At 35.0% G+C, this 18,804-nt stretch overlaps 1 protein-coding gene across 1 annotated transcript; it reads left to right on the top strand.

Annotated features, from left to right (window-relative positions):
• The first annotated feature begins 985 nt into the window (after positions 1-985).
• LOC134253656 (carbohydrate sulfotransferase 3-like) lies at positions 986-18,261 on the top strand. Its single transcript, XM_062736234.1, has 4 exons — positions 986-1,192; positions 1,479-1,574; positions 11,691-11,871; positions 17,255-18,261. The coding sequence occupies exons 1-4, from the start codon at positions 1,123-1,125 to the stop codon at positions 18,084-18,086; spliced, it is 1,179 nt and encodes a 392-aa protein (XP_062592218.1). The 5' UTR covers positions 986-1,122; the 3' UTR covers positions 18,087-18,261.
• The last annotated feature ends 543 nt before the right edge of the window (positions 18,262-18,804 follow it).

Raw genomic sequence — 18,804 nt, 5'->3', positions numbered from 1 at the left:
AAGAAAATCCATTCCACACTTAAAATCATAAAAAAGACATGTTCATCTGCAACTGACCCTTCAAATAATCAAACTTTTTCTGTAAGTTGGACCTAAAATGTTCCAATTTTGTTGTCTAATTAAATCCACAGGTACTTGTGAACAGGACCTACCCCCAGCCCCAAATATGTGATCCCTAGCTTGTTAATTTTTTTAAACAATTTTTATTTATTACACTTTCTATTCATTTCTACAATACGAAAAAATGAGTTAAAACTCCAAATAACCGTTCCATACAAAAATACCCCTCTCCCTTATGTACAAAGGTTTTTTTTTTTTGTACCGAACGGTTACATCTGAATAATGTATTTTATTCTATCTATTGCATGTTAAACACAAAATACACTACAGTACTTGTGTGATTTGATTATATGATATTTGAATCGTTAAAATTAATTTTTTGAACAGTCCTACAACAGTAGGTTGTCTATCAATAACTATTTATAGTTCGGTCAGCGGTCAGTTTTAATCAGATAACCGAAATAGCCACTGACGGGGGTACCAGTTACTGGACTGCTCATTACATGCGCATACCATACTGAATATTAATAATTATACGTCTAAATCAAATACACATGTATACTATCGTGTCTGAACGTTTAGTCGACATATTCTGCCTCATAGATGTAAACCAAAAGAGACGGGTGTCCGGTAGCAAGATTTTCTTGAATTGTTCTTTACGGGGTTATCAGTAATTATTATGAAGTCTAGAACCCATACGTCAATGAAACACCTAAACTACTCCCCTTCACAGGGATATTTAAGTCTAAGACATATGTTTATTGTCATTTTTACATAATTTAGATCAGTAATCAATATAATAAATGATATCAAAGAAACGGTAGGCTCCATTGTGGGGTAATGGTCGAACCATCTGGACCTGCAATCATAACCAAGTCTTTTTCTGATGGCTATTTTATGTAGGTCTGTCTTCATTGTACCCATTGTACGGATGGCTGTTGATAAAATGTTATTACCTGAAGGGTCTTATTCGGTGTTAAGTGAATGGTATTAAAAAGATGGACATTTCAATGTATTGACGGCGATTACAGAGATGCATAGGTGAAGGGAATAAAACGTAAAATGACTGGAGGAAAAGGGATTTTTAAGTACCTGAAGGTTTTGACGTTTACTTCCATGCTGTTTTTATTATGTAAGTAAACAAAAAGTTTATTTTATGACTTGAAATGAAAATTTGAAATATTATTTTTGTTTCTTTAAACAAGTCAAGTTGTTATTTAACATTCTTTTAGTATTTGGTGCGTTTAGTTTAGTTTAGAACTGCAATTTTAATAGAACAACAAACACATAATCGCTGTCCGCGAACATGTCAACGAAATTATAAATTTTGTCCAAAACCACGAGAGAGGGTGTTGCAGAAACTCGGATAATCCGATCATATAAGATAAGATGTAATTTAACATTTTCATATATTTCAGATATACTCTGTTTTGGAAATCTTGAAGTGAAAAGAGAGCCGAGGAACCCTGCTGTAAGAAGCACTACCCCACGTAGTTATGTATCAACAAATAACGGTAATTTTTACACCGTATCAATACTTGTATATGAGATAAGTTGAATGCGTTCTTGAAGTCGTCGGCGTGGCGCAGTGGTGAGAGCGTTTGCTCTAGAGACGTGAAGTCTAAGAGGTTGACCCTTAAGTGGAGGGTTCGAATCCAAAACAAGACGTATTTACCGAGGTCACAAGTCGAATTAAGCGCTGCATGGCAAAAAATTCTTTCACTGTGCAGAAGACCCTAAGTGCTGAGTACAGGTCTATATTGCAGCCCAAAACCGACAAGTATTGGTGTCTCAAATGTTATGAATGATAAATTCTCTATTAAGGGACGTTAAAAAAAATGAACAAACATTCAAACGAAAGCTCTAGTACTCTATCTCCGAGCTTTGAAGTTGTGATATTTTCCTCGTTTGAAACCATATCAGAAAATCTTGATTATTTTTCCCATACTAGAACAGTTTTCGGCATACCATTTAAAGTATTCCCATTTATACGTCCATTATTGTACCAGGAGAAGTCTGGTAGTTATACAATAAAACAGTCAAGCAACACAACTACCGGTACCCATCTAAAGAGATCCATACCAAAAGTCGTATGGTCCTCGAGTATCAGGTCACTAAGGAATAGCCAAAGGTTATTTTTTCTCTTCTTAATTTAATAAGAAATTTTTCTTTACTCTTTCAAGCTTAGTTAGTCATGCATTATACAGTCATTTAACCAGTAACGAATCGGTTTCTAGTTGCGTCTTACACACAACGCTCATCTTTGAATTTCCAAATTTTCTTTGTTGTTGATTAATTTGTATTTGTAAGGTTTTCAAATCGGTGATTCCAAAAATTCCAAATTATGAATGGTACAGGTACAGAGCTGTAAAAAATAACACCCCCTTATTTTCCTAGTTTCTAATCGATTTTTCAGTATCGAATCAAGTGCCCTCTATTGTAGCTGACTCAATAAATAAAATCGGTTGATCGAAATATTATTGTAGAAATATACCTTAAAAAAGATTCTACATAACGTATAAGTATTACTTGTTGATGTAAATGATTATTTTTCTAAAACTGAACAATATGAAAATGTAGTATTTTATGAGAAACTTTTAGTGACATGCGTTATTAAAATAAAATCAACCATCTCTGAGACATAACTATATATCATGGAATATTTTTGCTTGTAAATTGTTTTAATAGTATTTACACTTCGGTCAGCTTTTCGTGTTTTTTTTTTTTTTTGCACCCCTTAAAACGGCATTTTTCGTTCTTCGAAAATCCATGATTCGTTACTAAGAAAACAACACGTCGTCGCCTGAGAATTATAAGGTTCGATGTGCCAAAGTGGTCAAAATGAGTTATGCATATCGTTGGAATCTATCTCCCAATGAAAACCTTTTGTTTCTTTGGACAAAAATGAAGAAGATATTAACAGTAAATTTTGGTTCTATCTCCCTTTGATGCAAATTTATAAATATTAGAGAGTTCTATCTCCATAATGTTCAATCACAATTTTTACCTTTGGTCACATGATTTTATCATTTTTTATGGAAAACTTGATTGGGGAGGGGGGGGGGGGGGTCACTGTGAAGGTACTTAAACTTATTCATATTTACTCTAACATGTTTAAATTAATAATATGACAATAATAATCAAAGAAGTGTATTTCTGAATTCAGATTGAGAGTTTTATAATAGCGATTGCTGAATCATGGGATAATGGTCTGGTCACATTAGAATCATGAGTTTCTATCTGAAGCTATTGCCAATTTAGTGCAAAAGAACTGCACCTCTGGTCTCACAAAGTTAGTTTTGAAAGGCTTATATAATCACTTTTATGCAGCTTTCCTTTAAGAAATCCAGGCACACTGTATAATAAGTTTCAATTCATGACCAATTTAGCCCCACCTTGAGCGTAGGATACAAATGACATATGTTTTTTTAGCTCACCTCAACGAAGTTGGGGGAGCTTATGTAATACCCTCGGCGTCGGCGTCGGTGTCGGTGTCGGCGTTGGCGTCCCAGGTTAAGTTTTTTGGAGCAGTTTTCTTTTTAACTACTTCTATGTCCTATATGGATTAGACATGCATGGAGGATGGTTCTAGTGTGTTTCATTGCACCATTCAAAGTTTCAGATGCTGCAATTTCAGCAAAGGAATGACCAGGTTAATGTTTTTCGTGCAGGTTAACATTTTTGGTGCAGTTTTTGGTGTAGGTTTCATTTCCAAGTAACTATAAGCCCTATGTTGACCAAACTTGCATGGATGATACATCTAAGGATGCATACTATTGGGCTTGCTTCGGATGCTGAATCTGACCTACATTTTCCGGTTGAGTGAACAGGTTAAATTTTTTGGTGCAGGTTTCATTTCCAAGTAACTATAAGACCTATGTTGACCAAACTTGCATGGATGATACATCTAAGGATGCATACTATTGGGCTTGCTTCGGATGCTGAATCTGACCTACTTTTCTGGTTGAGTGAACAGGTTAAAGTTTTTGGTGCATGTTTCATTTCCAAGTAACTATAAGACCTATGTTGACCAAACTTGCATGGATGATACATCTAAGGATGCATACTATCGGGCTTGCTTCGGATGCTGAATCTGACCTACTTTTCCGGTTGAGTGAACAGGTTAAAATTTTTGGTGCAGGTTTCATTTCCAAGTAACTATAAGACCTATGTTGACCAAACTTGCATGGATGATACATCTAAGGATGCATACTATCGGGCTTGCTTCGGATGCTGAATCTGACCTACATTTTCCGGTTGAGTGAACAGGTTAAAGTTTTTGGTGCATGTTTCATTTCCAAGTAACTATAAGCCCTATATTGACCAAACTTGCATGGATGATACATCTAAGGATGCATACTACCAGGCTTGCTTCGGATGCTGAATCTGACCTACATTTTCCGGTTGAGTGAATAGGTTAAAGTTAATGCATGATTCATTTCCAAGTATCTATGATTCTTTAATGACCAAACTTGCATGGATAATACATATAAGGATGCATACTACCAGGCTTGCTTCAGATGCTGAATCTGACCTACTTTTTGTGGATGAGTAAAAATGTTAGTTTTTGATGCATGTTTCATTTCCAATTAACTATGAGCCCTATAATGAGCAAACTTGCATGGACTATAAATCTTAGGATGCAAACTAATGGACTTGCTTCAGATGCTGAATTCGACATGCATTTTTCAGATAATAGACCAGGTAAAAGTTATGGGTGCAAGTCTAATACCAAAAAACTATAAGGCTTACATAACATTGTATAAACCAAACTTGCACAAACGTTGCATCAAGAGATGAAAACTCTCAAATTTGCTTCAGATTCTGGATTTTGATTACATTTTCATGAAGAAGACCTAGTTTAAATTTTTTATGTAGGTATATTCAAAGTATCAGATCAAAATTGCTTAAATATTTTCATTTTTGGAATGTACACTTTTTGTTGGTTAATTGTGTGATTTTGCCTTACTTAAAGACAACATTCGTTGAGGTGAGCTCTGTAATCTCTGATTACCTATGTTTTAATTTTAAGAAAGGAATTAAGTACTTATTTTAATTAACAATTACCCAGATTGCAATTGAGACTAAATGCTGGTACCACGAGCCATAAATTTTACAGTTTTCGTTAAGGAAACTACATGTGCTATATTTTTTAGAGGGCTAAGTGTTTATTGAAATCATATAAAAAGTTGCCCGTTGATGTCCATCTTGTAATATATTTGCAATATATAACCAATGACAATGAATTGCTGTTCAGGAATATACTCGTAGAAACTGAAAATGTTTAACGGTTTATGTTTGATGGAGTTACGGACCAGAACAATGGAAACAGCTGCTAGCAAAACGCACCTGAGAATCTCAGGTGATTTTCTGTTAAAAAAATACTTTTTTATATTTTCAAAAAGGATCAGAGATTTTCTTTCTCCTTTTATTATGATTTCTTTTGCTAAAAATGATGTTTCTATACAATCAAAAATGCGCAATTGAAATTTATTGTAAAAAATTTAATTGAAAAATTAAAAGAAGACTTTTCTTTAAGGAAAGATTATTTGATTCTGAAGGGGCTGCCAGATTTTGGAAATAAATAAATTGTCCTCGAATAATTTGTAAATAAGTAATCTGTCCTTAGCTTAATCTGTCCTCCCCCGGGAATAAGAGTTCTGGACTTTTAGGTTTTTTATGCTTGTTAGATTTTTTTTCTGTGAAAAAGAAAACAAATAATCTGTCTTTGTTGTTATTGAAAATAGATAATCTGTACTTCACCGACATGGAAATAAATAATATGACTAGGTAAAATTTGCCAGCCCCCCCCCCTTCCCAGACTTAAATAGACGCCCTTTGCTATTTGTCCCCCGCTTGAAAAGTGGGGGATATTAATTTGGGTTTGTCCGTCCGTCCGTCCGTCCGTCCGTCCGTCCGTCTGTCCGTCCGTCCGTCCGTCCGTCTTTCTGTCTGTCTGTAACGCTTTCGTTTCCACACGATATCTCGAGAACCCTTTGAGCTTTTGCAATGAAATTTAGCATAGCAACTCCCTATGGACTAAAGAAGACCCCTATTGATTCTGAGGTCAAAAGGTCAAAGGTCAATGTCATAAATAAGCAAATTCTGTCTGTTAAAACGCTTTCGTTTCCACACGATATCTCTAGAACCATTTGAGCTATCGCAATGAAATTTTACATAACAACTCCCTGTGGCCTAAAGAAGACCCCTATTGATTTTGAGGTCAAAAGGTCAAAGTTCAAGGTCGTAAATTTATACATTCTGTCTGTGTGTAACACTATAATTTCCGGGCGATATTTCAAGAAGATTTTGAGCTTTTGCAATGTAATTTTATACCAAAACTCCCTAGGACGTCTCTCGCCCCTCTCAAAGTGCCCCGCCCCGTTTGTTTTATTAATATTTATAGTATTACATGTCGCTATTTTTAGCGCAGGGGCATGAGGAGAGTTATTGCGTATAAAACAGGTTCTCGGCGGACTTTATGTTCTTATTACATCTATTAGAACTGTTTAATAAAGGCTAAATAAATCAAACACCATGGATTGTGTAAAATTTTGAGAATACCGAACATGAAAACATGAATATATACATGTATGTGACTTCAGTTCTGCATATACTTCCCTCCGTGTAAAGCGACTCCGTGGTCTCGCTTCAAATGTGAGAGGTCCCGGGATCGAATCTCGGTCGATCCTTTCTTTTTTTTTTTTTTTTTTTGGAATACCTTTTATTTTTTTTACTAAATGATAGTATTCAGCATGTGAAATGAAAAATTTATGAGGTTATAAAATCATCATTACAGTGTGATAAACGTTCCATATAAAAAAATCTTCTATACACATAATAAAGAATAAGCAATCAAATCTTTATATGCATATTGACATACATGTATTTTATTTGCTTCAGTATACATGTATACATTTAATAATTCTACAAATTCAGTCAGGGGGAGCCGACTTTATCCCTAAGCGGGGGACACGAATTCTCTGAATTAGCTTGTTTCACATTAATCTTGTGTTCAACAAGTGAAACATTTTATCAGTTTTCTTCAAAAATAAAAATTCTATCTCCATGAGCATTTTAATACTCACTTAAGTGCACATAAATATTCGATAGAAAGTTCTATCTCCATTTTCTTTGTATTTTTTTTTCATATTTCTCCTCAGATTATTATATATTAAGTTGATTTTGCCTTAGATTAGCATATTTTGAGCATTTATGCCTTAAATCATAGTCGGAAAAGCTATGAGTAAAAAGATATTGATCCCCGAACTTTAATTTCCCAAAATTTGGCAAAATTCAGTTAGAACCTTATAATAATTCTCAGGCGACGACATGGTTAGTTTGGATGTTAAAATTTCATTCAAAAGTCATTTATTGTTTAATTTAATATTCTATCATGTTATATTTATACTAAATATTAATAAAATACTCAATCTTGATCGACAACTTCAATATCGGAAAAAATTATTTAGACGCAATTGTTTGTAAACACACTTTCGTTTTCTTTTACTTGCACTTCTGCGTGTTAAAATCTAGGTCATTGTTTCAAATTTTAAATACTGTGGGAAATAATCATGCAGATATTATAAAAACACAACACAGGGATAGAATATTCATCCTTTTATTGTATTTACCTAGTAAGATTTCTTAATCCCGTCTCCGTGTTTTTCTAGAATATTTAAATAAAAAAAATATTCTATACTGGCAAATATTCGTTACCGGTAAAACGACTGTATGGAGCTTTTAGGAAAGATCAATTTTTGTATTTCTCGTTGTTGAATTATTTACACACTAAAAAGTGATGGGGAGATATTTCCAACACAAAATACTTTCATGTGGGGATTCACCCCAAAAAAAAAAACAGATAACGATTAACGTTTTTAATGTCAAACATCGGTTTAATACAATGATATGTCATCACAAAGATGAAGCAAACTGACTGTAAATGGAAGACTAAGAAACATATGCATGACAATGGACATCTGTTAGATTAAAAAAAAGAAACTCGGAAATTTTCAATCCCTTTGATCATCAAAACTTTGGCCATCAAAAAAAAAAAATCCTTTGTCAAAAATTACTCGTTCATTCACAAATTGAAATGGTCAGAACATGTAGAATGCTCGAGTTCCTCACTCGTAATATATATTTTGTTTGGATTTCGATAGGCACTAATTTTGCTCCTTTTTTCGTTGACCTGTTTTTATTCGCATGAACCAGAATACTAGTACAAGAATTCATTTTACGTATCATCGGCAATATATCATGACGAACGACCCATGCTACATTTTTTTTCAATATCAGACGTGTGGCAAATCACAATCGCACGGAAATCTTTTTATAATTTATGATGACGATTAAAGGCAAATAACAAAGCCACAAATGTTAGCAATCACAATACCAGATTGGCTAAGATAATCAGAATGTATCTAATATGTATTCAATCTTTCTTCCAACTCAATGTAAACTCAGTATTTTTCGTATATTTAAGATCACAAAAACTCGCATATATATAGTTTTAACGAAATATCTGGAAATGGAAACTTCTATAAATTCTAGATCATCAAATTTGACAAATTCTAAAGACTTTTTGATAATTCATTCATGAAACATATAGAACATTCTAGATTACATGTACATCAAATCAAAATTTTAGAAAATACATTATAATTGCGACTATTCGCAACAAGACGAAGATTTACATGCATACACATGTACTTGTGTTTATTTCATAACTGCACATTTTGTTTTAGGGAAATTGTACATAAAAAAATCACTTGCAGTATTTTCAAATTTAGGATTAAAAGTAATGTCCATTTATACATCGACTTGATATACTAGTATTCCAATGAACTCTTAAATAAAAGAAACCACGAATTGTGTCACATCCGTTTCATATTTTTATGTTTTCCATCGTCCACTCCCCTTATTTTTGTTGTATTATTTAAACATCACCTGCATATGGGGTTTACGTCTCCCATTTATTCGATACTCAGGAGCTTAATTGCTCTAAAACGGTCAATTTTTAAACCGAGCGGCCGGCTACTGACAGATAAGTTGATGTCTCAGGGATTTCAACAACCTTATTTATAGTCAGCATTTCGTAAATTAAATGGACGAATAGACTCGATATAATGATGTTGTTAGCAGATAATTTATCATTGACGTTTTTCATGCCAATTGCATTTTAATACTCACTTAAGTGCACATAAATATTCGATAGAAAGTTCTATCTCCATTTTCTTTGTATTTTTTTTTCATATTTCTCCTCAGATTATTATATATTAAGTTGATTTTGCCTTAGATTAGCATATTTTGAGCATTTATGCCTTAAATCATAGTCGGAAAAGCTATGAGTAAAAAGATATTGATCCCCGAACTTTAATTTCCCAAAATTTGGCAAAATTCAGTTAGAACCTTATAATAATTCTCAGGCGACGACATGGTTAGTTTGGATGTTAAAATTTCATTCAAAAGTCATTTATTGTTTAATTTAATATTCTATCATGTTATATTTATACTAAATATTAATAAAATACTCAATCTTGATCGACAACTTCAATATCGGAAAAAATTATTTAGACGCAATTGTTTGTAAACACACTTTCGTTTTCTTTTACTTGCACTTCTGCGTGTTAAAATCTAGGTCATTGTTTCAAATTTTAAATACTGTGGGAAATAATCATGCAGATATTATAAAAACACAACACAGGGATAGAATATTCATCCTTTTATTGTATTTACCTAGTAAGATTTCTTAATCCCGTCTCCGTGTTTTTCTAGAATATTTAAATAAAAAAAATATTCTATACTGGCAAATATTCGTTACCGGTAAAACGACTGTATGGAGCTTTTAGGAAAGATCAATTTTTGTATTTCTCGTTGTTGAATTATTTACACACTAAAAAGTGATGGGGAGATATTTCCAACACAAAATACTTTCATGTGCGGATTCACCCTAAAAAAAAAAACAGATAACGATTAACGTTTTTAATGTCAAACATCGGTTTAATACAATGATATGTCATCACAAAGATGAAGCAAACTGACTGTAAATGGAAGACTAAGAAACATATGCATGACAATGGACATCTGTTAGATTAAAAAAAAGAAACTCGGAAATTTTCAATCCCTTTGATCATCAAAACTTTGGCCATCAAAAAAAAAAAATCCTTTGTCAAAAATTACTCGTTCATTCACAAATTGAAATGGTCAGAACATGTAGAATGCTCGAGTTCCTCACTCGTAATATATATTTTGTTTGGATTTCGATAGGCACTAATTTTGCTCCTTTTTTCGTTGACCTGTTTTTATTCGCATGAACCAGAATACTAGTACAAGAATTCATTTTACGTATCATCGGCAATATATCATGACGAACGACCCATGCTACATTTTTTTTCAATATCAGACGTGTGGCAAATCACAATCGCACGGAAATCTTTTTATAATTTATGATGACGATTAAAGGCAAATAACAAAGCCACAAATGTTAGCAATCACAATACCAGATTGGCTAAGATAATCAGAATGTATCTAATATGTATTCAATCTTTCTTCCAACTCAATGTAAACTCAGTATTTTTCGTATATTTAAGATCACAAAAACTCGCATATATATAGTTTTAACGAAATATCTGGAAATGGAAACTTCTATAAATTCTAGATCATCAAATTTGACAAATTCTAAAGACTTTTTGATAATTCATTCATGAAACATATAGAACATTCTAGATTACATGTACATCAAATCAAAATTTTAGAAAATACATTATAATTGCGACTATTCGCAACAAGACGAAGATTTACATGCATACACATGTACTTGTGTTTATTTCATAACTGCACATTTTGTTTTAGGGAAATTGTACATAAAAAAATCACTTGCAGTATTTTCAAATTTAGGATTAAAAGTAATGTCCATTTATACATCGACTTGATATACTAGTATTCCAATGAACTCTTAAATAAAAGAAACCACGAATTGTGTCACATCCGTTTCACATTTTTATGTTTTCCATCGTCCACTCCCCTTATTTTTGTTGTATTATTTAAACATCACCTACATATGGGGTTTACGTCTCCCATTTATTCGATACTCAGGAGCTTAATTGCTCTAAAACGGTCAATTTTTAAACCGAGCGGCCGGCTACTGACAGATAAGTTGATGTCTCAGGGATTTCAACAACCTTATTTATAGTCAGCATTTCGTAAATTAAATGGACGAATAGACTCGATATAATGATGTTGTTAGCAGATAATTTATCATTGACGTTTTTCATGCCAATTGTCAGGCCTTTGTTTTTATACCATGGAATAGGCCGTCTACCTAATCAATATTTAGGGATCACGGCGTGAGTGACCGGTCGAAAGGGATGCTTACTCCTGCAAACCACCTGATCAAAACCTCAGTGTCCTATGCCCTGTTCACAGATTTGTATTTGTTTGTGGATGTTACGGTAATCGATCACCATTTGTTAATTATTATTTTTTCATTTTTTTTTTTTTGGAATAAATTTAACAAAATTTCCAAACTGAAAATATAACATACCAATAAAACTTTAGATACATTTCAGAAAGCTTTCGTCTTCACCATTTTGATGTCTGTTTAAAAAGTTAACATTTTATTTCAGGGAGGCATAGGGTGAGGAAAATCCTTGTCGTTGCTTACCAAAGAAGTGGCTCAACGTTCACATCAGAAATCCTTCAACATGGAGACACGACGGCGTTTTTCAGCATGGAGCCTCTGTGGCAGACGTATAGGACTTGTCAAAGACACGTCAATGGCATCTGTTGTCCCAATAATACTTGTAGGTAAGTGTTAATCTATTTTATGTTGCATTATGTATCAAGAAAGATAACTCTCAGTAACGAACTCTTCTGTGTTTGGAGGTTGCTTTAGTTAGTGTGATCCATGTGACTGAGGAGAAATAAAGTCAGTGATCTGTGGTAACAGTGTGATTATTAATTCAGGCAATAATAGTGATTAACAGTGGTAGCAGAGCGTATATAGTTTCAACCAGAGGATCAAGTGAAAGGAAGTGAAGTGTGTTAGAAGTATAAACAGGGTGAGTCTTTGCAAAGAAAAAGAAAAAAAAAAGGAGGGAAACAGTGAAGATCAGAATCCAATATGGCGACTAAAATTAACCCACCAGTATTTAAATCAAAATCCAAACCCTATGAACTCTACAGACATGAATTATTAGCATGGAGTGAGATAACAGAACTGGCAAAAGAGAAAAAAGGCATTGCAGTTGCATTGACCCTTCCAGAGGAAGATGACAGTAAGATTCGTGAGAAAGTTTTTGATCAAATAAAGCTTGAAGATCTGAAAAAGGAAAGTGGATTCAAGACTCTTCTTGACTTTCTTGATAAGCACCTTGCCAAAGATGACCTAGCAGACAGTTTGGAAAAGTTTGAGGAATTTGAGGACCTAAAGAGAAGTGAAGGACAGTCGATGAACGAGTTCATAGCAATTTTTGACACCAAATACAGAAAAATTGAGAAAAAGAAAATGACACTCCCCTCAGAAATATTAGCTTTTAAACTTTTAAGAAAAGCAAACATTACCAAAGAGCAAAAAATGTTAGTTTTGACTGGAATGAACTATGAAAATAAAGACACATTGTACGAAGAAGCAAAGAAGTCGTTGAAAAAGTTCATGGGTGAAGGAGGACATACACAGTGTGAAAACAAGAGTATAAAACTGGAACCAGCATTTTTAGCAGAGAATGAAGAGGCTTTATTGGCGGCAGGTTATGTACGAAGAGGTGGTAATACTGGATATCGGCGAGGTGGGCGCTTTAACTACAGCAGGGGTGGTGGCAGGAGTTCAGGATTTATCTCATCACAGCGTGGGACTAAAAATCTCAACCCACAAGGTCCAGATGGAAAAATTATGACATGCAGATCTTGTGGATCATTCCGGCATCTCGTGGCAAAATGTCCAGACAGTTGGGAGAACATGTCTAAAGTACACATAACAGAGGAAGAGCCGTTGACAGAGCATGCAGTATTGTTTACAGGGTACCATAAAAATGAAGTCAGCCAACTTGGGACAGAGGCACGAAACTGTGCAGTACTTGATAGTGCATGCAGCAGCACCGTTTGTGGGAAAACATGGTTACAAAGTTACCTTAGCTCGCTGAAGGAAAGTGATCGCGGTAATGTCTTGAGACGTGAGGGGCATAAAGTCTTCAAATTTGGTGGTGGAACAAGATTGAAATCTGAAGGGGAATATGAATTACCAGTCAGTATAGTTGGTAAACCTGTTACAGTCAAAACAGATGTGGTTGATTCTGACATCCCTTTACTGCTTTCCAGAACCGCAATGAAAAAAGCTGGGGTAAAACTGGATTTGGAAAAGGACACTGCTGTCATCATGGGACAAGATGTGGCACTTAATTTAACTACGTCTGGCCATTATTGTATACCAATTGACAAATCAGAGACTGTACCCTTAGAAGAGGTGAACTCGGTTAAACTTGAAGAGTTGGAGCCTCAAAAACTCAAGTCTGCTCTTTTGAAACTTCATCGGCAATTTGCGCACCCCCCAAAAAAGAGACTTGTGGCTTTGTTAAAAGATGCAGGAGTGTGGAAGGAAGAGTTTGAAGAACACCTGTTGGATATAGAACAAAAATGTGACCTGTGTAAAGCGTATGCAAAGACGCCACCAAAACCAGTAGTAGCATTGCCAATGGCAAAGGAATTCAATGAGAAAGTTGCTATGGACCTCAAACAGTATAAGGGGCGCTGGATACTCCATATGATAGACATGTGGTCGAGATATACAGTCTCTGTCTTCATACAGCGAAAGAAGCCAAGAGATGTAATTGATGCCATGATGAAAAACTGGGTAGGAGTTTTTGGAGTGATGGGAGCCTTGATGACAGACAATGGTGGAGAATTCAGTTCAGATGAAACGCGAGAAATAGCATCTATACTCAACATTCGTTTATGCACAACAGCAGGAATGAGCCCTTTTCAAAATGGACTTTGTGAACGTGTTCATGCTGTTACAGATATGATGCTTGTCAAGCTTGAAGCTGAAAACAAAGCTGTTAATATTGAAACACTTCTTGCATGGGCAAATATGGCAAGAAACTCATTACAGATGTGGAATGGTTTTAGCAGCCATCAATTAATATTTGGGCAGAATCCAAATTTGCCTAACATCATGAAAGCTGATTTGCCTGCCTTGGAAGGGAGTACAAGTTCTGAGACACTGGCTAGGCATTTGAACACCCTGCATGAAGCACGACGTGCCTTTATTCAAAGTGAAGCAGATGAGAGAATACGAAGAGCACTGCGTTCCAAAGTTAGAGCAGCAGAAGTAACATATGACAATGGTGACTTGGTGTTTTACAAACGAGAGGGTCGAGAGCGCTGGTTAGGACCTGGAAAGGTGGTATTTCAAGACGGAAAAGTCGTGTTTGTTAGACATGGGGGAGTCTTTGTGAGAGTATCCCCGAACAGACTGTGCAAAATTACACAAGATCAGCCAGAACTGAAACCGAGTGAAGAAAGTTTGGAAAAACCGTGTGAAGATAAAAACAATGAGGATGATTTGAAAACAAAGACAGTCATTTCAAGTACTGTATCAGAAAAACTTACTGGTAATCAGGTACCAGAGCAACTTAACCAGGAAGTAGATTCACAAACTGACCAGAGACAGCGACCAAAGAAACACGACAGGATCAAGTACAAGCCTCCAAACTCAGAGGAATGGACAGAGGCAACAGTACTGGGAAGAGCCGGGAAAGCGACAGGAAGATACCCATCTTGGTATAATGTCCGAGACAGTGTTGAAAATGAAGATAAAAGCCTTGATCTGGATGTTGTAGAGTGGAAAACTGTAAACCCAGAAGAAGTAAACATATCACACATCGACACATACAGTGATGCGTCTCATGGAACCAGTAATGTGTTTATTGAAAATGCAAAACAAACAGAACTAGACAAACTGCGTCATTTCAAAACGTATGATGAAGTAGAGGATCGTGGACAGAAAACAATATCAACTAGATGGGTAATAACTGGCAAAGACAGTAATACAAGAGCTAGGTTAGTTGCACGAGGGTTTGAGGAACATTCTTTTATTCCTTCAGATAGTCCAACAATAGGTAAAGGGGCTATCAGGACATTTCTTACTGTGGCAGCTAGCAAAAGATGGATAGTAAAAACTACTGACATAAAGTCTGCGTTTCTCCAAGGGGACACATTACAAAGGGAAGTGTTCATCAAACCTCCCTACGAAAGTCACACACCAGATGGTTTCATATGGAAACTAAGGCACGGGTTATATGGCTTAAAAGATGGTGCTCGTCAGTTTTACATAAGTGTGCGTGATGAGCTGCTTAAACTTGGATGTATTCAATCAAAAATGGACCCTGCAATGTTCACCAAAGAAAATGGAAAAATTCTGATAGGGATGGTTTGCTGTCATGTTGATGATTTTTTACATGCTGGAGAGAGGGAATTTGAAGATTTGTTGTGTAAATTAAAACAGAGATTTCTAGCTGGCAAAGTTGAGGAAAAAGATTTTCAGTACATTGGATTCCACATAAAACAGAATGAAAAGGGGATCAGTGTAGATCACTCAAAGTTCATGGAGAAATTGGACCACCCCCACCTTGATCCCGAAAGAGCAGTCCAAAAACATGAACAACTTACTATGGAAGAACAAACTTTATATCGTAAATTAATCGGACAACTCAATTGGGCAGTGCAAGGTACACGGCCAGATTTAGCATTTGAGTTGGTTGACTTAAGTACCAAACTGAAATCTGCAACTGTGGTGGACATACTCCGAGCTATAAAAGCTATTGGGAAACTGAAAGATATAATACCAATCCAGATTTTCCCCCCTCTACAAGGGGCAGCTGAAAGAGACTGGGAGATGTTTGTGTTCTCGGATGCAGCGCTGGCAAACATAAACGAGGGGAAAGGAAGTACTGGAGGTCAAATCCTGTGGCTCAAAGACCGCATTGGAAACTGTTGTCCTATTCATTGGCAGGCCAACAAAATAAAGAGGGTTGTTCGTTCAACAATTGCGGCAGAAGCTTTAAGTTTGCAGGAGGGCCTTGAGTGTGCATTGTATTACAGGAAACTACTAGAGGAGATCTGTACATTGGAAGCAGATAAAATACCAATTACAGCATTTATTGACAATAAAAGTGTTTTCGAGGCATTACAGTCTACAAGAATGGTGGATGACAAACGCCTTAGAATTGATATAGCAGCAATTTGTGAAATAAAGAATAACAGTAATGTTCATGTGAAATGGTGTCCAGGAAAAGTGCAGCTAGCCAATTGTATGACGAAGCGTGGAGCAAATGGTATGGAGCTGCTTAAAATTCTACAGACAGGGAAGTTACCTGAAGAATTTGTGTAAAATATTTTGATAGACATTGTTTTTGAATGCATCTTTATATGTTAAGGGGCAGAATAAACCCCGGTTGACTTGAGGATGGTCTAATCCAATGAAGGTCAACACTGTCTATGTAAATACATGTAAATATGAACTAACCATTTCAATTGATTGGTAAAATTCCTTTATCGTCTTTTATATCAAATTTTTGCCCAAGAAAAAAAAAACTGTAATTAATGTTAATCTATTTTATGTTGCATTATGTATCAAGAAAGATAACTCTCAGTAACGAACTCTTCTGTGTTTGGAGGTTGCTTTAGTTAGTGTGATCCATGTGACTGAGGAGAAATAAAGTCAGTGATCTGTGGTAACAGTGTGATTATTAATTCAGGCAATAATAGTGATTAACAGTAAGTGACAGATTTTATATAATATTTACAGGTTTCTTTAAGTAAAGTTTAGGTCACTCAACCTATAAATGTGTAACTTGCCGAATAGGGCTTCATCCATCTTCCAAGTCGAGGGTTTCTGATCCACTCCGATCCACATTTATGTCCGGCGGAAGGATCAAAAACCCTCGACTTGGAAGATTAGCATTATTATCCCACGGACACTGTCAGTCGGATCACTACGACATAATCATGATAAAATATCCCTCGATGAACTTTGTTTTGAGGACTAATATTTTTCATCAAGTGGTTTATTTTTGGGAAAGTTCAAATAGGCTTAGCTTGCTGCCAGGTCCCATGGGGTGTATTGAATTAATAAACGTTTCATTTCAAATTAATCAAATTATCACAATTTAAATTAAATTGTTTTATTTTACAGATCACCACTATACCACAAGGAAGAAATAAACAATACGTTGTCTGTGTTTCGAGCAATATATTCCTGTAATTTTGAAGCACTGTCTTACGAAGTGCTGAAATCTTTTGCGACCTTTGCCAGCACTGGACATGAATATGTTAAGAAGTTGAAATGTTTTAATAATGAACATTGGAAAGAACAAGGATTTTCTTCCTATTACGACTGTATAGAGAATCTAACGCGTCTCTGTAAATCGTCATCCACAATTATTATCAAGACAATACGTATAGATATTAGATTGGCTAATATGTTGAGGACTTTATTGGATAACTTGTACATTGTTCATCTCGTCCGGGATCCCAGGGCCATTCTTCATTCCCGGACCAAGGCCGGCACAATCACCCGGGACTCCATGGATAAACAGTCTAAAGCATTGTGTTCCATGATGTACAAAAACTTTGAAGACGCTTCGCAGGATGAAGATATCTACACTTTATTGTACGAGCAGTTAGCATTAAAACCACAAAAAGTTGTTAAGCAGCTGTATAAATTTTGTGATTTAAACTTTACAACAAACGCTTCTGAATGGCTTCAAAGCTTTACAAATATTTCTTGGGAGAGTATGTTACAACAAAGATTTCTTGCGAAACATCATGGAGTTTTTAGCCCTTATCCAAAACGATCATTTGAAGTTTCTCGGAAATGGAGAAAAACGATTTTTGTAAAAGTGAATGAAATTATCCAAAATTCATGTAATGCTATATTAGGTGTTTTGGGATTGCGTGTATTTAAAGGAGTAAAGGAACTTAGAAATCTCAGTATAAACGTACTAGATGCCATGGATAGGGAATAATTAATACTGTTTTTGAGAATTATTTGCAATGATCTTTAATAAACATGGACCTTGTTTAAATTTTTTACAAAATTCTGGTTATCACTTGTGTAAAAATATTTTTGTAAGACAAGGTTAACAATACAGCAAGTAAGTTTTTTGTTTATTTTAGTGTCATGCATACACAACCTTTAATATATGCATTTTAAAAGACTTTGCGCTCTGTCCGTCGGATCTATAATTCACTTTATACAGTGTTATACTTGGTATACAAACACAGACATAGAGTTCTTAATTGCCAGTGAAGTCCAGTAAAGTCCATTTTTTTTTTTAAATAATGTACCATCTTTTTATATTTTACTTTTTTTTTTTTTCAAATTTTGCAAAAATACCACATAAACTATCTCTCAGTTGCATCTAAATGTAAGTGCATACTCTACGTATAATAATAACTGTATAAACAATTTCTATTATGAGGTTGATATTGACGAACAACTTGATGAAACAAGAGTATCAATAGTTTTGTTTAAAGTCATCATTTCGTAACAATCTAAAATCAGATCCTTGATCCATTCCCTTTTTTATTGACGCTACTCGTGGTAAAAGTTTATGTCCGAAAAAAAAAGTGTAGGGGGCTGCAAACCCTCCCAAGCACCCGATCCTACGAACCTGTTTTTTTTTCTGAAGGACTTGGGTTGCTTCAACTTCAGTTTGTTAAATTAAAATGTCTTATGGTGAA

This window comes from Saccostrea cucullata, unplaced genomic scaffold (genome assembly GCF_032062105.1).
Source record: "Saccostrea cucullata isolate Sc308-1 unplaced genomic scaffold, CSIRO_AGI_Scuc_v1 ctg319, whole genome shotgun sequence".
Lineage (NCBI taxonomy): Eukaryota > Metazoa > Mollusca > Bivalvia > Ostreida > Ostreidae > Saccostrea > Saccostrea cuccullata.
Note: the sequence above shows the minus strand (reverse complement) of the source record. Positions and strands in the feature narration are given on the sequence as shown.